At 37.9% G+C, this 22,691-nt stretch overlaps 1 protein-coding gene across 2 annotated transcripts; it reads left to right on the top strand.

Moving 5' to 3' along the window:
* Window positions 1–1,645: 1,645 nt before the first annotated feature.
* LOC129258758 (uncharacterized) lies at window positions 1,646–21,705 on the top strand. Of its 2 annotated transcripts, XM_064098755.1 has the most exons (9): window positions 1,687–1,872; window positions 5,658–5,913; window positions 6,898–7,031; window positions 11,051–11,244; window positions 12,283–12,457; window positions 13,588–14,386; window positions 14,712–14,915; window positions 15,344–21,319; window positions 21,456–21,705. In XM_064098755.1, the coding sequence occupies exons 1-8, from the start codon at window positions 1,870–1,872 to the stop codon at window positions 17,083–17,085; spliced, it is 3,507 nt and encodes a 1,168-aa protein (XP_063954825.1). In that variant the 5' UTR covers window positions 1,687–1,869; the 3' UTR covers window positions 17,086–21,319; window positions 21,456–21,705. The 2 variants fall into 2 exon arrangements, with proteins under 2 accessions (XP_054752962.2, XP_063954825.1); XM_054896987.2 differs by having other exon boundaries at window positions 1,646–1,872; window positions 15,344–21,705.
* Window positions 21,706–22,691: the final 986 nt, after the last annotated feature.

Raw genomic sequence — 22,691 nt, 5'->3', positions numbered from 1 at the left:
ATTGATGTCAGAGAGAGAGAGAGAGACAGGGGGGGGGGGGACCCCCGGGGGGGGGGACCTCAACTGATTTGAATAGAAAGAGAACAATCAAACAAACATAATTTCATCAGAATCGGATGTAAACTAAGAAAGTTATAACATTTTAAAGTTTCGCTTAATTTCTCAAGACAGTTATATGCACATCCTGTTCGGTATGCAAATACAGGGACCGATGACGTTACCCACTCACTATTTCTTTTGTATTTTATTACATGAAATATGAAATATTTTGATTTTCTCGTCATTGTCATGTGAAACAAAGTTTCATTCTTCCCTGAACACATGGAATTCCATTTTTTGAACATTTTGTGGTTCAAGCAAGGGGGGTCCTATTTTGTCAAATTCGTCAAAATTGAAATATTGTATAATTAAAACAATAAGAAAAAGAAAAAGTGAGTGGGTGACATCATCAACTCTCTCATTTGCATATAACTGAGTTGAGCGTAGAACTGTTTTGTGAAAAATAAGCGAAAATTATAGAAGTCATAACTTTCTTATTCTAAATCCGATTTCGATGAAGTTTTCAGCGTTGTTCATGTTTGATTTTTCTCTATATATTTGAATCAACTTCTTTTTGGGGTGGACTTGACCTTTAAATACAAAAGCAAGAAACGAACACACACGCCCCCCCCCCCTGGTACACGCAGTGGATCTGCATTAATGAAAGCGAGCTTTTCCCTGTAAACAAAATAAATGATTGACAGATACGTTTCGAATTATGCAATTTGCTTTTCCGAGCTTTAGTTTAACAATTTATAAAGAGCTAGAGGCAATCGTGACGTGGTGTTACACCTGTCCCCGAGGAGGATGGCCACATTAGTGGACAGATTCTTTTTCAATCTTACACTGCAAAAACTGTGGTGTTAACCGGTGTACATAGAGGACCACACCAGTTATTTTACACCGGTGTTAAATTGGTGGTGTTAGTTCTACACCTATAGGTGTTATTACAACACCCATGGTTGTTACATTTACACTCTTTGGTGTTATGTTCAATCTCTAGGGTGTTATTTTAACACCTCAGGGTGTGGTCCTCTATTAACACCAATTGGTGTCAGTTTTAACACCACAGTTTTTACAGTGTAGCAGGTTTATTCGTCGTTGAAATGTTAGTCAAATCATGGACCTATACTCAAATACATGCCTAAAAACATAGTTACTTTCTAAACATATAAAGATGACAGCTATAGCTCATTTACATATTTGTCCAGAAGATAAACAGTTATTTTGCTGCAGATTTTAGTTCCACCAACCGTTATAATTTGCTTAGCATGTGGAGCAATGAAATGCGCATGCTCTGTAAAAGTCTTCTTCTTCTATCTTGTTTCTGCTAGCAATGGGAGCCTCTGTTACATTTGCCCTTTGTTACAATTGTCCCCGGTCTCCCCTAATATACTTATTGTCAAAGCGACATATGAAAAGTCGCTTTTCGGTGAATTACCCCATATTTCCTCAAACTGCGATTTGTTGACTACTATAGATACGGATGTTCATGACCATGGCGGTTTCAACGTTCTGCGCCGACCTTGATAATCATTCTCGTCGTAATGAGATCGCAAAATTGCCTGCAAAAATATTACCATTGACAGGATTTGGATATCGATGTCAAAGAGAGAAAGAGGGAGAGGGGGAGAGATGTTCGCTTAAATACAAAAACAAGAAACGAACGCCCACGCCCCGTGGCACACACACACACACACACAGAGTGGACCCAGCAGAGGATCATCAATAAATCCACCATTCGGAGTTCATTTTGTGCGTGAGCAGATTGGAGGAACGGGAGATCGAAATCGAAAACAATCTCAGCCACCGTGTCGTCTCATTATTACTATGGTAAGTAGCCTGTCTATTTACGACGAATTCTGATATAGAGCTCAAGGAATTTGTCTCTTTCTGGTTATCCTATTGTATTATTTTTTTACGAGTATAAAAGTATATTCATATGATTTGGATGAGTGTAAACAAGACAATTTCATTCAAACCCGCAGTGCCGTAATCTTTCTCCGCAAAGTGATTTAATAATGCTCAGTCAGGGGTCTTCTTTCACAATGGCTCGTGACATCGTTTACAATCATCTTTTTTTGGTCATAATATATTATGTTGCACACAATCGCAACGGTTGAATGACAGATTGCAGTAGAGTGTGAATAGTAGACTGTACAGAATGATGAATCCGATTTCAGATTACTGCAACTTATGACGGCAATAACTCAGGGAGGATAGGGGGGGGGGTGGGGGTGCATGCTCCAAAGAAAAATAATATCACGTTCAATGGCTTAGGCAATGAGCAACGTGCGTTACTATGTCAATGCAAACATTGTCTTTTTTAAAGAATACTTTTACCACAACATTAGAAATAACCATAGAAAACAGCAATCATTGAAATTGAAATGGTTTATTAAGAAAACTTCATCGCAGCCGAAGGCTGAATTGCGAAATTCTGTACAAGGTAAAATACAAAATATATGCAATAACAATGACTATATAAAATGACATGTAAAAGTAATAAACTAAATGTTATATGTTGAAATTCAAGAAAGGAGAAGAGTAGAATAATTGTATACATGGGATAACAGTAATCTTGGATAATTGTAACGACAGTATGATTCCTTGGGGATAAAGTCAGTTATTCATATGCTTGCATGATTAGAATAAGAAAATAATAAACAGAAATTATAAGCAAATGGTATTTCTTTAAAGAATTGAAGATGAAATATAACTGTGCCGTAATAGGGGGGGGGGATTAACAGGATGCCGATAAGGTTGGTAAAACTGCTTAAATGGATTTTGTCAATGAGATAAGTGTATTTCACCTGGCATGAAGCTATTCAGCAAAATAGTCTATATTCAATTTCTTCTGTGAAGCGTCCATGCATTGACATATACCATGTATACAATGGAGGTTTGTTACTGAAAATCGGGGGAAGATGACATGACGGTTACGTAATTGCGTAATATACCCCTCGATAGAAATAGGGGTACACGTCGGGCCCAGTCTTTCTCTTCCTTCTCCCTCTTCCCCCTCCTATTTTTTTTTTATTATGGGCGTTGCCCCTACGCCCCTAGCTATGCTGCACAGCCCATCCTTGTATATGCGATTGATATAATGTTCAATCATGGGTCAACATTTCATTCGCTTATATCATTTTCTGACTAGGACAATCTGAGAAAGATCTAACTCGACAAAACATCAAGTTCGAATCGAATTGTGTTCCATTCAATTTCTTGCTTATTTAAGTCGTCTATTATATTCGCATGAATGACTCTTAACCTCACCTCTCATAAGAATAGCACGTGAATGTAGCCTGTATGTTTCGCTACGAAGTTCTTTTCAACACATAACGACCCAATGCCAGAATTTGACGGTTTGGAGCATACTGATGTATAAAAAATGATAGGTGTAACTCATTTCTTTCACAAAATGAACTCCTCAAAAAAAGTTTGGAAATCTGACTTTGATCGATAATCCCTTCTTGGTTTTAGGAAATATCAATGTGAGATTAATATCAATGAATAGATCATTTAATTTTCTTTAAAATTATACCCTTCATGATATGATTATGGTTCACATGGAGGCGCAGTGCCTTGAAATGTGGGGGCAAGGTCAAAATTCAAAACAAAATGACACGAGATTGAAAGTCACTGTTCCTTTTTTTCCGTGGTGATGAGTGAGTTTCTCAGCGGTTTCTTTTAATTGTTTTCATGCACCAATCAAACACACCTCTGCACAAGCAAACACATAACAAACAAACAAACATGCATGCGTATTTCAAACCACGACTCGGACCATGTTATCTCACAGAACCAACACTACATAAACCACAACAAAACAAAACAATGAAGGAGGGGCTTGATTTGAATGGATTGTCATCTGTATTGACACAGATAAAAAAAATCATGTTCTGTATTGACCCTTCATGACTATTTCTGCTCGTTTTGCAGCTTTTCAATTCAGACCTTATCCAACACTTTTGAATTCTGCTCTTTTCGTGATGGCATGATCATAACAAGCATGGTAAAATTTTAAAGAGAATTAATTGATCTATTGAATGATATAAAATATGCAATGTGTAAATTTGGGAGTTGGGAGAAATTAATGGCCAAACTCAGATTTCCAAACTTTTTTTGAGGGGTTTAGTTGCCAAAGCTGTTGTCCATGTATAAGTTCTAATATATGTATATATATATATATATATTATATATATAAATATATATATATATATATATATATATATATATATATATATCCACTTGGTATGGGATTGGTTGAGGTTTCCAAAAAGTGCTCAATGCCGGGGCAGAGCAATATATATATATATATATATATATATTTATACCTATACAGAAGAATATGATGAGAACAACCATAACTGAATAATCAATCAAGCCGCTAATTCGATAGACATTAAAACCTTTATGGATGCTCACACAATTCAGACCTACAATTCCTTGATTAGACCTTTTAATTTTCATATTGAATTTTAAAGAATATATTTTTGGGGAAAACTTCTTGAGATATGATCTCAAGTATACACACAATTTGCCTTAATCAAACACTTGTGAGAATTGATGTTAAGTATACCATGAACATGATGAAAGAATCAAACCTAAGGTAAACAAAACAATGGACGTGCATAAAAAACAACAACGTGGCTTGTTTGTATAAAATAGCAATTCAAATATAGGCCTAATATAAATGTCAAATTGTGTATTTCATACAAAGGCCTATTGGGCATGATTCTCAAACACCGTTTTGTATGATGCTAAAATCACACGGGCTTTATTTATCAGTCAAACTCCAATTAGAATGTTCAAAATAATAATAATAAAACAAATCTGGAGGCAGAGAGGAAATTTAGTTTCATATCACTGAAAGTGGCTTATTCATTTTCTTTATTTCTGGAGCTAAAGTATTGTAGTGTAAGATCTCCTGAATGGACAGTATATTTGGCAAAGTTAAAGGAGTACTCAAGGCTGGAAATTATGGGACTTGAATAGATGGTGTAAAATCAGGCAAATAAAGCATCGACGATTTCTTCAAAATCGGAGGAGGAATAACAAAGTCAGAAGGACATTTTAAAGTTTTGCATATTTCGGTGAAACAGTTGTATGTGTTAGCAAGGTGGTGATGTCATATCCCAAATATTCTTATGTATTTTTTCATAATTATATGATAATATATTCACATTTTTCCCACCATGAATGATATGGATTGACAACTGATTTAATATGACAGATAATAGATGCTGCCACTTATTTTGTTTCAAGAGAGACACACCATACACACATAAAGGGAAAGTGGGAACTCACCAAATATATTTTGCTTATTACACAATCATTCTTTTTGTATTCATATATTACACAACCATTCTTAAATACGCTAGGGGATCTACGCTATACAGATAGTGCTTCTTAGTGGATCCCCTCATTTCCATACACATTTAACATTATTGTGTAAATGCTTTCGTACATGATTTTGTTGTCATAAAATTATGCTATTGTACAATTCTTTGATTTTTGATTATATTTGATATGTATTTGATGTATATTTGTGATGGAAGTGAACTAGATACTTGAATTCAAAATAATTTTTACATTTCCCTCATATCCACATTCAGGACGATCGATTTGATTATTCAAATTATCGCTTGTCATCTCCATTGAGTGACGTCGAGCCTTATTATGACGTCATCGTAATCGGGTCCGGTTATGGGGGGTCAATCGCGGCCAGCCGCTGCTCCCGTGCTAAAAAGAAGGTGTGTCTGTTCGAAAAGGGAAGAGAATGGTGGCCTGGCGACTTTGATGAAGGTGTGGGAGCAGCGAAAGATATGCAGATGACTTATAACAATTCGGATGGAGAGTGTGTTCAAATAGGTGAGTTACCCCCCCCCCTCTAAAGGCCACACCATACCTTACCATATTGTCTGCGACCCGGTTTTGGCATGTAGTAAAATATGATTCGAATAATCAATCGAGACATGAACGGCTCACTGATTATAGCTTTAAATCATCGTCCAAATATTCATGCTCAAATCTGTAACTATACTCCCAACCTTATTTATAGAAGAAAAGGGGATTTAATATTTACTATTTAGTCCTAATGACGGCATAGCAATCGTACGATCTGACGATAGGCACCGATTTGAAACTACTTTGTAATAGGCCTACACCAAAATACGGACCTGCAATCACCCTAAACTGTTATGTTGTATTCTTACAGTTAATAGCAGGGGCCGCGGAACGGTTTTCAAAGTGGGGGGGCTGAGCCAAAAGTGGGGGGGGGGGGGGGTTGGGGCTGACCATGCTAAAAATCACAATCATATGGTCATTTTTACATTTTTGTACACGGTTTTTGAAAAAAGCCCCCCCCCCCCCCGGTTCCGCGGCCCCTGATGTGAACCTCAATGAAAATTGATTTTCATACACATTTTTTTTTTCAAAATCGGATCGGAGATCAGTCGTAAGGTGTGCGGAGGCATTAACATTATACTTCACGAATTTAAGACTGGTATTATAATACAGGTAAGAAGTCTGCTTCAAGACATCTCCGAAATGTGAAAATATATAGGCCTAGGCCTAAACACAAACTTTCCCTAATCATGCTAAATTGGATGTTACGCCACCACTTTGTTAAAGCGTCCAACATATCTATCTATTAAGTGCCAATTACCATGTTTTATCATGTTTGCAGTATATGCTACTGATGTATGGATTTTTGGAAGGCATGCGTGAAAAAATGACAATTTTTAAAAGGCAATGGATATGACGTAAGCGGTAATAACGAGCCCTAAATATGTTCAATGTGTTTAGTCCATTTATGATTACCAAAATTGTTTTCTCCCTCGTTCCCCTTTTTAGGAAAACCGACGAATTTATATGACATCGTCGTCGGCCCGGAAGTTGCCGTGGTTCAAGGGGTTGGGCTTGGCGGAACATCGCTCATCAACGCCAACGTTTGCTTGGATGCCGATCCAAGAGTTTTTGAGGACAAAGTAATTATTTTTATCATTTCACTCTCATGATTTTAGGCATAATCAGGCAATTTCTTTTGACACGATGATAATTTAATCACACTGCTTATCAAATATACTGCCACTGCAAAAACTCCGGTGTTGATTAAACACCAGCCTGGAGTCTATTATGTCCACACCAGAGAAGTGTTAAACTACACCAGTTTGGTTTTGCTCTAACACCAGATAGGTGTTTATACAACACCAATTAGTATTAAAACAACATCTGTTTGATTCCAAACTGGTGTTGATTCAATACTTCTCTGGTGTGGACATATATAGATTCCGGTCTGGTGTTAAATCAACACCGGAGTTTTTGAAGTGTGATATCCCAAAATACCAATGTCCGCTACTTTTCCCTAAAGGAAATCCACATTTTGTTCCCAATGATACCATTTTGGTTACCCTAATACTAGGATAACATTCAATTTGTCTAAATACCATTTTTTTCAAGTAAATAAACCTCCAGTTTAAACACGTTTATGGAGTGTTTTGGAGAAATCCTACCGAGAACTGCAGTATCGGAAAATAGCTTTATAAGCAGACATACTTAGACTTTCGACATGCACTCATCGGAGTGAAATCGCATGGATGAACAGAATGATAGAACGAACTATACTTTTGCGGTTTTAATGCTATTTTCCAATTTTTATTTATTTTATGATTAATTTGCATAAAGTCTATGACTAGCTTCACTCTTTTGTGGATATCACAATACAATTTTAGGTCGGGGTGGTTAGTAGGCACACAATCACGATGAATGCTGTTCACAATATATACCTCAAAATCATAAACGTCCCTTTAATTTTTTTTTCTACAAAAGAAAAATAATATCCAAATGAAGAGTTTTATTCCAAAAGGAGCTAAATCCACTTTTAGCGTTTTCCTGTAAATCAAGGTATTAAGTCTCAAATTTCCCTTATCCACTGCTGTTATATTTTGAGATATATGATAGTTCTATCATCGTAGATTAGTCTAATCATGTTTTTAATTTAAAAAGCAAGCATTCGATATAATAAAAAAAATGAAATTTTATTTTTAATGGATTTAGCTCCTTTCGGAATAAAACCTTTGTTAAATATATATATTTTTAGCCAATTTAAACATCATTAATATTGGGAATTTAACACGAAACACATAAATATTGTTATCAGAGTACTTTTTACATCATATCTGATGTTTATCCATTTAAAATTTTAAAAAGAAAAAAAAAGTATTTTTTTCATCTTTTCAAAGGACGGTGACTTTTCGATGTTTTATTCCCAAATGAGCTAATCCCCAAAAATATTCAGTACACAAAGCATTATACATGTTATATGCATTGTCAGTCTTACAATCATTGAGGTAGAAAAAACCGGATTATACATGCAGTCTTATTCATTCCTATAATTCCAAACCTCAACAGATGATTGTCAGATTAAAAAAAAAGGCATTGTTATAAAATCTGGTTGTCATTCGTGACTACGTCGTACTCCACAACATGTCAATTACTGACAACCAGTTTGAGGTCGCGTTTTTATATTTATAATGTGATTCATCACTCAAAATTTGTTAAAAACAACAAACTAGCCGTTAAACCGGATACGATGTATGATAATACCATTATTCAATGGACAAAGAAACAGTTTGACGATGCAATGGGCCAGACCGCATAATATATTGTATTGTATTGTATTTATTTTCCGTCAATTAAAAATTATAACATCGATAGATATATTTACAATTACAAAGAAATTATCATTAAAAAAAAAAGACGGAGGGATTGCCCTACTCAGCGTTGATAACATATCAACGCTGTTTTACGTAGGGGTCCTCTGTAAAACAGCTTTGATAAGCAGGAAATTGTTTACTCGGTGAGGCCGGTGTTGTTTTCGAATTTAAATACATATTTGAAATATCTTACCTTTTAACGTCAATTATCTTAAAAGAAGAATAAAAAGTAATTAGAAATAAAATAAAATATAATAATTAAACACCATCAAGTGATGTATGTAAAGACCCGGAAGCGAAATTTATTTTTCCACAATTTTTTTTTGTTCATTGTACACGCGCACTTTTTTCATTTTGCAAATAACATGAACATCTATTTACTAACAGTTCTACGATTATTGTAGAGACATGCAATATTTTTCCGCGCTACTTCGTCTCTCTAATGTGACAGTTTAGACATTTTCGAAGACTTTAGGAAAAATTATTTGAATGATACTTCAATCAAACGTTAACATGGTCAAAGGTGTCTTTTGAAACAAAATTGAGTACGCAAACTTAACATCGAGTTCGTAGTTCATTTCGTCAGCAGTCTATTGTACTCAAAGTGTGTTTGTGAAAAAGGTAATGCCATAATTGGACATAAATAGTATGCATGTTATGCCAGTTTGTCCTGTTTTTTCTTTATCTATACATCTGTTCATAATGGTTTCCGAAAGAAAGAATTTTATACATAGAAATGAAAGAAAAATATAATAATCATTAGGCCTATTGATTTACTATACTATTCTTATTATCATTATCAGCATTATTATTATTTATTGTTATTATCATTATCGTTATTAAAAGTATTATTGTAACTGTTTTATTAGTGCTCAAGATTGTGAAAGTAGACCGTCTTAAATGTGAACATAGCTGGAATTAAGTGGCCACATGTTAGAGATAGAATTGTGCTTTAAATGGGGGGGGGGGGGGGGCAAGTAACAGCTCAATACAAAATTCAGGCTGAGTGACAAGATTCGTTTTTCTTTCCAGTAGTAATATATGCTTTTCACACTGCATTTCCTTAACCCCATACTATCCTTAACCCCGGACTATCCTTAACCCCATACTATCTTTTTTCGATTCACACTGTCCTTCTTAACCCCGTACTATTGGCTTAGCCGGGGTTAACGCCTTAACCCCGGGCAATCACACAGCTCATAAATATTGATGATTTTACCACACAGAGCGCGATTAACGTGCAATTTCGACTTCTGTGATTGGCTAATGCTTAGCCCCACTTTTGCTTAGCCCTGTTTCGTTTCACACTGCATCTCTTAGCACCGCAATTGTGGTGCTAGCACCACAATAAGCCGGCTAACCCTGCTCTTATGCAGGGCCAGATAGTACCGTACAATTTACCTTGCTAGCCCACTTTGCTAAAAGGTAGTGTGAAAACGAATACCCTTTTTACACACGCTAAAATTTCCTTAACCCCGTACTATATAGGTGGGGCTAAATTGCCATTTAGCCCCACCTATAGTACGGGGTTAAGCTTAGCCCACTTTTTTTTTGCACAGCATTTGTGCAAAGTGGGCTTACCCCACCTTTAGTACGGGATTATTTGGCCCTGCAAAAAAGCAGGGTTATCCCAGCCGATTGCGGTGCTAAGAGCGATAGTACGGGGTTAATATCGCTAGTGTAAAACGAAAGTGGGCTAAGCGCTCCCATTCATGCCCCGCAACAGAGCCAGCCCTGTTGTATAATCAGAGGTAAGCATAATGAATATTCATGAACAGCGAACACGGCGATGAGAATCAAGCAAATAACATAATTAGGTCTATCGTATAGCCGGTAAACAATTCCGAGTGAAGTACTTGTACTACGAATGATCGACAAATGTATTTAAAGCGCGCGCGATTTTGGATATGACCCGAATGACCCCTCAGTGCGCTCGTGAATATTCATGAGCTACCACTAGTCCGGGGTTCGCGAGTTTTGTGTGTGAAAAGCAAGCATTCCTTATCCGGGGTTAGCAATGACAATTTGCGACAAACCGCGATAACATTGATAACAAAAAGTAAAACATGTATTTGTCCTTCAAATATTCTCGTTTCTCTCAATGAATGTATTAAAAATAAAATTACAGACTGGTTTATACTTTTTATTCTGTGTATTCAATAGTTATCTCAAAATAGTATCTGTTAAGATTAACACTTTATAACACAGAGTCCATGATAAATCATATAGGCCTACAGCTCCCCCTTAATTAAGATGGTTTATTACTCACAAATTCCTATTCTTTAATTCAGGCTTGGCCGGAGGCCTTACGGGACGACATTGAAGCCCTAAACTCAATGGATCGCAAGCGTTTCATGGCGATGATGAAACCACAAGAATATCCCCAGTCATACCCGTCGATTCCCAAGCTCGATGCGATGAAGGAGATCGCACACGACTTCGTGACTGACATCGAAGACTTGAGAGTGGACGATGTCTTCTATAGGTGAGTGATACCTGACGTTTGTGAAAAATAAAGGTTTATATTTTCACTGGATTCCAGGGACGTGGGTTTGAATCTCAGCCATGGCGTGTTTTACCCATATTGTGCTGCACTCAACCTACATGACCCAAGTAAGGGGAATGCACCGTTTGCCTTTAGCAGCTGGGGCTATAGCCAGGGTAATAGCCGTGGAAGAGCCGTGGTGTAGTGGTTCTGACTCTCGCCTTGTAAACAGAGGGTCGTGTGTTCGAATCCCACCGCGGTCTAGCGTCCTTTGGCAAGGCGTTAATCCACACATTGCCACTCTCGACCCAGGTGCTAAATGGGAATCCGGTAGGCGGTAGGATGCGAAAGATATGGTATGTTTAAATTGGCCAGCGCCATAATGAGGCTGCGATGAATGCAAGGAATGCTCCCCAGGGAGTGGAAATTGTGAACTTTTCGTGCGGGATTGAAATGAATCAAATGACCGGGGTAATAATATGCTGTAAAGCACTTTGAGCCGATCTGGGAAAAGCGCTATTAATATAAAATTGGCTATTATTATTATTATTAATGTACATGTATATATTGCGTCATTGAGAAGGAAAGTATATCTGCGTCTCATTAATGCTATATTATTTTTATTGTTATTTATTATTATTATTATCATTATCATTATTAACATCATCATCACCATTATATTGTTTGTAAATAGGGACCGGTTTCATTAACGTTGATCTATATAGAATGAGAGGTACCCATGAGAGTAACCCATACACTAACATAAACATTCTTATATAAATACATTATTGTATACTCCTTTTTATATACTTATGTAATTTAAATGTTTACGGCAATGCAAACTTTTGTAAAATGATAAAAATGATTTTAAGTGATAGCCTGGTTACCATGGTAGTTGCCGTGGCGAAATAACAGGGAAAGGTACATTTCATACAACCGGGACCAGCAGAGTCGTATAGAAAAAAAAATGAAATGTGCTCATAAGACTGGACACGACGACATTGTCAATATCCCCATTTCTGTTTATATATCATGTAGGACGCCACTCTATGTCAACTTCAAGACAACGAAGAATAACGTCGCTGGTATTCCGCAACCAGCCTGCAACAACTGCGGTAACTGTGTCGGTGGTTGCAACACAGGGGCCAAAAACACCCTCAACATGAACTTCATCCCTGACGCTTATGCTCACGGTGCAAAGATATTCACTGAGGTAAAATTGAATAATGTTACGGGGGGCACTTTTGCACAGAAAATTGAACCCCCCGAAAAAAAAAACAAAGGGGGAGGGGGAGGTATTCACTGCCAATTTATGGTAATTTATATCAGGGAAAATTTGACAAGCAAAAAAAAAACAACACACACACACACAAAAAGTCCTCACTTGCATATATTATGCACAAGACATCCCCTAATAAATATTTCATATGACTCTCAAAAGGTGTTGAGGGCACGGGCCGGATGTGTCCCTAACTGGATCCGCCACTGAGTGTTACGAAACCCAAGTATGATGGAGGGGGGGGGGGGGTGGAGGTCCCCGGATCCTTTAAAAAAATCACGGCCAAGGCACACATATTCGCAAAAAGGGGGTGAAATATGATTAATATCACTGAATATTCTGTCAAAATCTTTCCAAAAAATAGCTTTTGATTTTCATTTCTCGCTCACTCAAGACTTATTTATTTATTTATTATTATTATTATTATTATTATTATTATTATTATTATTATTATTTTTTTTTTTTGGGGGGGGGCGGGTTTTGTTTGCCCCGTATATGCCATATGTCGTTCCCTTGATGGGAACAAATGTTTTGGCCTATCATGTATAGTGTCCAAGACGTTTCACTAAGTTAAAACCAGAAGTTTATGCGACTCAAGGGTTCAATCCTTGTTGGTAAGAGCGCCGTGTCCCACAGTGTCTGTCACAGTGTGTTCAAAGTGTGGAACACAATCACCTTTACACTGTTAAAACTTGATCATTTTAACAGTGCGCATAATACTTCAAGAAAGGATCGCCAGTCATTTGTACATTCGCTCGTAACTTACGAACAGCTATATGAAACACTCACCAGGACTTTTGTATTCCCACAGTAGTTAAGGGAATAGATTTGCAAATAGCTGGTTTGTTTTCTTAGGCAAAACAAAATGCCATAACCTTCATATCTTTTATCCAATTTTGATGAAAGAATTAGTGCCATGCTGTCTGGTGTTTGTAGAATCAAGTTGTTGATGGGATGGAGTTAGCGTTTAACGAATAATTAAAACTTGTATTGATTATGTATGCGGAGACTATATATGAAGAGTTGTAGACTATCAAGTAATGTTTTCATATTATATAATATAGATCCAAGTGAATGCCGTGGAGCGACACGAGGAGGAAGGATACTGGGTAGTGTTTTACAAGAGTCTTCATCAGACGAAATTCGAAGAGAAGGAGCGTATCGTCAAAGCTCATACAGTCATCCTGGGAGCAGGAGCGCTTGGATCAACAAGGATCCTCCTGAATTCTGCCTCACGGGGTCTACCCCTCTCGGGGCAGATCGGGAAGCGCTTCACAACCAATGGTGATCACCTGACAATTTCGTACAACGGAAAACGAGAGATTCGACCGGTTGGTATCAAGTTAGAAGATATCAAGTCGCCAAGTCAAGGTCCAGGACCTTGCATCACCAGCATTCTCGACGTCCGGCGAAGGCCAGAGGCATCGCTTGACGATGGGTATCTTCTGGAAGATGGCACACCGCCCTCTGCGACAGAGAACATCTATAAACTCTTGCTCAAGTTTACCAAAGGGATAGACACAACCCCAAACGAAAAAGAAGTTGCAGAGTTTATCCGTGCCATTACTGGGAAGGCATTCGAGAACACGCTTACATTTCTGTCCATGAGTCACGACTCGGCCAGTGGCCGTATCGTTCAGGACCAGGATTCGGGAAACGTCTGGGCTGACTTCCCTGGTGTGGGCGATGAAGGTAACTTTCAGCTCATCTACGAGGCAGCAAGAAAAGCCACGGCAACGCTAGAAGGCGAGCTGATGACAAACCCTCTGTGGGAAGGCGCAATTCCTCAGCTACGGAATAAGAAGGGCATCGTCACTGTTCATCCATTGGGAGGTTGCAGTATGGGCGAGTCCGGGAAAAATGGTAGGTCGTCAGGCTTAAAACGGAAGTCTCTCTCTCTCTCTCTCTATATATAGATTATGTTCCAAGGCTTTTTTGCAGCCACATATTAAAATTTGTTTTTATTTTTTCATTTTATACTGTAGCTTTCCCTCCAAAATAAAGGATGTAGGCTACATGTAGGAAATTCAAAAATAACAATTCTGTCTTAATTTTATCCTACTTTCTGAGAGTTCCGCTTTGGAAATCTTGAGAGGAAGTAATTTTTTTTCTGAAAGCTCTCTATTTATTCAAAACTTGAACCGTGGATACAAATGATTTGTCGTTTTAAAACCTAATTCCTTTGAAGGTGTTGTCGATCACGCCGGAGCGGTCTTCAAAGGAGAGGGTTTAGACGTATATCCAAATCTTTTGGTAGTTGATGGTGCAGTCATGCCAAGAAGTGTTGGTGTCAACCCTACTCTGACCATTGGGACTATTGCGGAGAGGTGCGTCCGGCTTTTGGCTGACAGGAATGGATGGACAATCAACTACAGCAGCTCCAAGAAAATAGGTACGAGGTTTTATTTTGATATGCGATTAGGCGTGAAGCGACTTAAAGGATGGACCAGCGTTTTGAAACAGGCAGAAATTACTAACGGCTATCTTTTATCTATCTTTTAATTATTATAATCACCTTTACAATTGGTTACTAATTATGAGTTATCTATCAAATTTCAATTTAGAAATATATGTATGTATATGTTGATGTAAAATGTTACTTATCGGAATAGTGGTCAGCAAAAAGAAATTATATACCAGGAAGATTAGCAATATGAATTGAGGAATCCAGTATTCATTGTCTATAAAAATACGTCCAATTCAATTCTAAGATAGCCAGAGCCATTCTTCAACATCGTCAGGCAAAAGCCATGCAATTATTAGCATGCTTCGGGTATGGTGTCTAATGATTAAAACATTGCAATTGATTGTCATTTACAGACCCGTCTGTTAAACAGGAGAATATTCCGGGACTGCGATTCACGGAACGAATGGCTGGTCATTTGACTGTTGATGGCGAAGATCATCCTTGTGAATTCTTGCTTACAATCGTAAGCAATGACGTGAGACACATGCTAGATGTTGACTTAGAACACCGGGCTTCGCTTCATGGCACATTGCTCTGCAAGGGATTGTCTGACTATCCGCTCACCGTCTCTAACGGTAGGTTCCGTCTTTTCAGAGAGAGCAACGAGAGTCCTGACGTCAGAGAAATGGTCTACGAGATGGACCTTCACGACCATGACAAGAGCTACCACTTCAGAGGCATCAAGATTATCGATAAGAATTGCTTCTTGGAGATTGGCGTTGGGGATACCACGACACTCTCCGTCATCGTTCGCAAACCTGACGCCCAGGGTGAGGATTTCGGCAAGGGCACGCTGAAAATAAAGCTCACCGATTTCATGCAACAGCTTACGACGTTGAAGGTGCTAGATGCAGAGAATCTTCTACAAGAGACACAGTGGAAAATCAGGTTTGCTCGATTCTTCAGCGGGATATTGTTGGATATATATGGTACCTTTAACCCATCCGACTTAGGTGTCACATTTCGTAACGAAAATAAACCGAGGGAACAACGCCAACTCAATCTCGGTGGGAAAACCCCGGAAGTACATCGGATCCAAGCAACCGATGGTGTTCAGCTTCCCCTCGTACGATACCAGGGAGGATCTAAAGGTCCCATCTTACTTCTACACGGGCTAGGGGTGTCAAGTCGGATTTTTACACTAGATACTGTAGATACCAACATGGTCGAATTCCTTTTCAGCAAGGAGTTTGATGTATGGGTTGTTGACATGCGTTATTCCATCATGCTTCCCATACACAATCAACCAGGCTACATTGGGGATGCAGCGGAAAAGGACCTTCCACCAACTGTAGACTACATCCTAGAGAAGACTGGGAAACCTAATCTCCAGCTACTAGGTCATTGTGCTGGAGGTGTCACAGCACATGCTGCTCTTCTTGGTGGTCTCCTTCAAGGCAAGATCCGATGCTTCATATCATCACAAGCTGGTTTCAGCCTGACCGTTGGTGCTTTGAATAGGGCAAAGTCTAGTGCACATCTTCCAACTCTCCTCTACGGCATCGGGATAAAGGGCATAAGCGCCTACCCTGATAATCCCAATTCGTGGAACCAGTGCATCGTCAACCATTTCGTCGACATGGTGGCGACTCTTACCACCGACGTTAGGGAACACTGTGATAGCGAAGTCTGCCATCGCGTAACCTTCACTTACAGTCTCCTGTGGTCCCATCGCAATGTGAACGAGCTCACGCACGACACCTTACAAGAATGGAACGGTTTCGTGCACGCTACCAGACTGAAGCACTTCGCTCTAAGTATGCGGAAAGGGCGACTCGTCGATGAGGGCGGGCACGACAAGTACGTACCCGACTTCAACTCAAGGCACCGTCTGGAGTCTAAGAAGTATCGGGAGGCTTTGAAGCACCTGGACATCCCGATTCTTTACTTCAGCGGTGCCAACAATGTCTGTTGGGATCCAGAGACCACTCGTGACAGTTTCGAACGGTGTAAGGAAGTCAACCCAGATCAACATTACGAGCGATTTGAAGTAGAAAACTACATGCATTTGGATTGCATCATGGGGTCTACGGCGTCTCGCGATGTTTTCCCGAGGTTAATGGACTTCCTTGAGAAATATGCTCGTCTTGAGTAGACAAGGTATAGCGACATGGATGGGGAAAATATTAAGAAAGATTCGCAACGCACATCCCAAAGTTACTGAGATCGTGTTGCAAGCATATTGTAGAAACATAATATATATATATATATATATTTTTTTTTTTGGGGGGGGGAATGGCAGAAATACCTACATAATTAAGTTATATAGAACCAACTTGAGTTACTTTCCTAATATTTACTTATATTAGGGATTTATGAGGTGTCAAGTGTTTTTTTTTTACTCAAAAGGTGCATCCGGGTACCCCTAACCTTTCTCTCAGCCCCTAACTTGATACTAAAACGCTTTCTGCAAATATAACGTTGATTGTAATATCCATATAATATTGTTTCCTTCCACATTTTGTCGGTGTTATATATAATGGTTTTCTATAAGGCTTATTCATTTAGGTTCTTTTCACATAAAATGAAAATATACTTTCACATTACTCCGTCTTTGTATGTGGTTAAGGATAGGTTTAATTGTAAGACAATCAACAGCAAGGGGAAAAGATATCGGAGATCAAATAAAATGGCTGTAAACACTTGTTATTATTGAATGGTTTTATTTCAAATATTCACTGAAAATAGCAGACAAAGGCTGAATTACATTCAGTTTACAAATGGTATATACAGACATATAAAAGTATACTTGAAATAAAATAATAATAATAATGATAATAATAATAATAATAGCCAGCTTTTATACAGCGCTTTCGCCCAGAACGGCTCAAAGCGTTTTACGGCACAAAATAGGCAAATATCAAAATGAAATTGTTCTACATAATAATTATACTTATGAAATTAATTGAAATACCCAGCATATGATAAGAAAGCCTCAGAGGTGGAATAAAGTACATGTAGTGAGAACATGTTAGAACGAAAGACAGAATGAATTAGAGGAAGAGATGGAGACAGAAACAGAGTTAAAGAGGTTGGGTATTTAACAGAGATGTAAAAAAATTATCGGACATAATCATCATGGTCATTATACTGCAACAAATGGAAAAGTAAGGAAGAAACAAATTATATAGGAATTCATGTTTCTAAGTTAATGCAACTAAAGGAATTCGGAGCAGTTCAACAATTGCGGATAATGAAATTTTGAATAAAATTATAATTTGATAAATATTGAGTGTTTTTTTGTTGTTGTATATATAAATAGCTGAAGAACTATTCAAAAAGAGTTACCGATAGTTGCTGATCATACAATTTTATAATAATAATATAATAATAATTAAAGATTGTATAGCGCACATATCTGTCGATGACACATAAGGCGCACAATCAACTACTTATACAATACAGAAATAAAATTAATAAATACACAAAAATTGAACAAACTGACAAAAAATACACAATCCGTTAAAGTTGGTAGTCAAAATAACAAGTAGGCATTATCACACAACAGTTAAGGAAATGCTTCCCTCATGAGATAAGTCTTCAATTTGTTGTGGAATAGCTCTCTCGACTGGCACGACTTAATGTCCGATGGGAGTGAATTCCACAAACGGGGACCAGCAACGGAAAAAGATCTGTCACCCCAGGACCTTTTCACTCTAACTTGTTGGAACTGGTGAACATTCCCTGAACGAAGACCAGGTCTACATGATCTCTTCACCTCCAGAAGATCTGATAGGTACACTGGTGTCTGGTAGATTTTAAGTTTAAAGACCAAGGAAAGAGCTTTATATGTAAGTCTTTGCCTAACAGGCAGCCAGTGTAATTCCTTGAGAACTGGAGTGATATGATCCGACAAGTTTGAACGCTTTGCAAGTCGTGCGGCAGAATTCTGGACCTTCTGTAGTCGTTTTATGTGAGTATCAGGCAGTTCAACCAAAGTAATGTTGTACATATCCAAAAGTGATGTGACAAGAGCATGAACTGCCTGCTTCGTTGCATGGGGATTCAGGTAATCCCGGATCCGACGAATCTGCCTAATGTGATAAAATGATGATCTGATGCAGCTAGAGATTTGTGGTTCCATGGACATAGTACTATCAAGTGTCAAACCTAGCGAGCGAACTTTAGAAACCGGCTCAACATGTACATGACCAATTTTTAGGTTAGGAATGATGACCTTTTTGATCTGTTGGGAAGAGCCAAAGAAAATGAATTCAGACTTCGCCTGGTTGAGTTTCAAGTAGTTCTGCCCCATCCATTTTGAGATCTCTGCTACACATGACTCAAATCTAGCAAGTACGTTGTCCACATCAGTTTGATAAGGTAAGCATGGTAAATACAGCTGAAAGTCGTCAGCGTATATGTGATACTTCAAATCATGCCGGTTGGTAATGTCATAGATTGGTAGAAAGTACATGGAAAACATTTGTGGTCCGAGCACTGAGCCTTGAGGTACGGAGCAATCAAGAGAAACTGGGTCAGAGATGTCATCCTCACCAATGCGAACTGACTGAGTACGACCATCAAGGTATGACTGACACCAGCTCAGGGCTGACCCACTGATACCAATTTCCTGTAGTCTGTGAAGTAGAATACAATGATCGACCGTATCAAACGCTGAACTCAAATCCAGTTGAACGAGGCCAGTCAACATGCCTCTATCCATGGCTCGGAGGATGTCATTAGTCACTCGCAAGACAGCCGTCTCTACTGAATAGTTTTTCCTGTAGGCCGACTGGAAAGGATCCTGCAGAGACTGGTCAGCTACACATCTGAGGATACGAGCAGCAGCCGCTCTTTCAATTACTTTGCCAATGAATTTCAAGTTAGCCACTGGCCTGTAGTTTTCCAGTCTCTCCTTATCCAAGTTTGACTTCTTATAAAGTAGAGGTCTAATCGTAGCATGTTTCAAGTTCTTTGGAAAGACAGCTTTGGTAAAAGACCCATTAACCAACTTTGTAATAAATGGCACAAATGCAGAGAGATGATCCTTGATTAGCCATGTTGGAATGGGGTCTATGATGACAATGAAGTTTTTGTTGGTGTTGTTGCAGGCATTTGATAATTAAAATTATCTATTTATTGTCGTCGAAATGGAACTGTCTACAATATGTGAGTAAAACAAATTTCCACACTGTGGAAATGAAATTGAGTTGAGTTGAATTGAATTGAATATTACCTTCTAAATATAGAAAACATTTTTTAGAATTTAATTGTGATAAGAGATCCAACCACTCATAAAAAAATTGGTTCATGTCCTGAAATATTTATTCGCCTTAACATCTAGGCAACGTATCACAAAGCTTAGCGTTTGATCATATGATTGATTTTTACAGTTGATTGCAATGATCATTAGGTGCCGTACAATCAATCGCGTAGTTTTGTGCGACCAACCAATGATCAAAACTTGAATAACCAGGCTCTCAGAAAAAAGAAACACACGAACTATTGTAGGTCAAGTCCACCCCAGAAAAATGTTGATTTGAATATATAGAGAAAAATCAAACAAGAATAAGCGCTGAAAATTTCATTAAAATCGGATGTGAAAAAAAAAAAGTTAATTTTTTTTTTAAGTTTCGCTTATTAAAAAAACCCCCAAAACACAGTGATTTCCACAGTTCAGTGACATGCAAATGAGACAGTCGATGATGTCATTCACTCACTATTTCTTTTGTTTTTTTATTGTTTGAATTATACAATATTTCACTTTTTTACATATTTGACAGTAAGCACAAACTTGACCGAACCATTTAGTATTAAACAATGCTTATTCCACATGCATGACATGTTCAGGGAGGAATTAATCGCTGTTACACTTGACAATAAGGAGAAAATTAGAAAAATGCATATTTCATATAATTAAATACAAAACAAATAGTAAGTGGATGATGTAATCAATCTCCTCATTTGCATACCGTCCAGTTTTGCAAAATTAAGCAAAACTTGAAAATGTCATAACTTTCTTATTTTCCATCCGATTTTGACGAAATTTTCAGTTTCATGCGTGTTTGATTTTTCTCATTTTATTCAAATTAACTTTTTGATGGGGATGGACTCGTCCCTTATTTGATAGGGAGAGAATATTGCTGGAAAAACAAATCAAAATTTTACAGCACATATCCATTACCCGTCTTCGAGGTAAACTTATTTTCTTATGAAACGAAAAAGAAAATGGAAATCCATATTTTGATTGTTCGAAATAGAAATCTGAAAAAAATACTCCGGAAATTCCTTTTGCCCAATTGATCGTGGGTCCGGCAGCCACTGTGCAGCGCCAGATCGACATTGCAGCAGATCCCATCTTTTAGACCGGTGTGTTGGTTCAGTTGGTAGAGCGTCCGTCTCACAACCGGGAGGTCGGGGGTTCAAACCCGGCCGCGTCAGACCAAAAATGTTAAAAGATGGGAGTTGCTGCTACCCTGTTTTGGTCTGATGCGGCCGGGACTTGAACTTCCGACCTCCCAGTTGTGAGACGGACGCATATACCAACTGAGACACCACACCATTAATGTTACCTTGGTTACCATGGTTACTCTATTTTTTAAAATTAATTTATATGCCTTGCTAGATGACCCTTGTGTATCACAATGCTTTATATTTTAGTTCTTATTATGTACGGGGAAAATGTCTGAAATAAAATGAACTGATGATTACATTTCGTAAAAGCTTCATGATCCATTATTTGCTGTGAATATATTACTTTAACCCTATACGCGCTCGCCTTCTCAAGCAATTCATCAGTAATACTAAATAGGTTCATTATTGCGGAATGAAATAATCGCTAGAGGGTATTCATTTGTCTCGCAATCTACTATGGTCAACAAGGAAATTCGTGATCACTCTCGCTAAAAGTGTTCACTAGCTTTCTAGGAAATTCGTGATCACTCTCGCAAAAAATGTTCACTAGCTTACAAGTTCACGAGCTTTCGAGTGCCGCTGCAACTCTTTATCAAGTGACGAAAATTATCTGATACGGTAGTCAATTTATACCAATCCACAGGACCGTACGCACGAACGCGGGAACAATAGGTGGGCGTGATCCGTTAGTATTCATAAAAAACAGGATTAAATATGTGTTATTCTTATTCATGTTCTTTTTTTTAAACCACTTGTTTATCAAAGAGAAAAAAAATTACAGAATCCCTCAGTGCCGATCGTAACAAGAGGTCGCTGTCTTTTTAACCATGATATAATGACTATCATATTTATATGGTTCAATGTAAAATAACGCTTTGCTTGTACCATATGATTGATTCATCTTTCAGAGGGGATCATTCTTTGATGTATTTTATTTTCAACAATATTCAGTATTCTATACTTCTAAAGGGATGCTCCGGGCTGAAGAATAAAAAACAAATAGAGTAAAATTCACAGGGCAAAATGCTGAAAACTTCATCAAAATCTGATGACAAATAACAAAGTTATTGAATTTCAAAGTTTTGCAGTAATTTATTTTGTGAAAACAGTTGTTGGCATGTCGTCATGAATATTCATTAGGTTGCCTGTCACGTCACACCCCCACTTTTCTCTTTTTATGTTACTACATGAAATAAAAATTGTTTCATTTATTTCATGCATGTGTGAATGATATGTCTCCATAACAATGAAATAAGTTGCAGCAATGAATATCTGATGCTCTATTCGGTTGTTAATCCAATTCTTTGTTTTTTGTTTTTGCTCTTTGAGGAAAAGAAAATGACA

This window comes from Lytechinus pictus, chromosome 4, assembly GCF_037042905.1.
Source record: "Lytechinus pictus isolate F3 Inbred chromosome 4, Lp3.0, whole genome shotgun sequence".
Taxonomy (NCBI): Eukaryota; Metazoa; Echinodermata; class Echinoidea; order Temnopleuroida; family Toxopneustidae; genus Lytechinus; species Lytechinus pictus.
The sequence above is the reverse complement of the archived record's forward strand: the minus strand, read 5'-3'. Positions and strand labels throughout refer to the sequence as shown.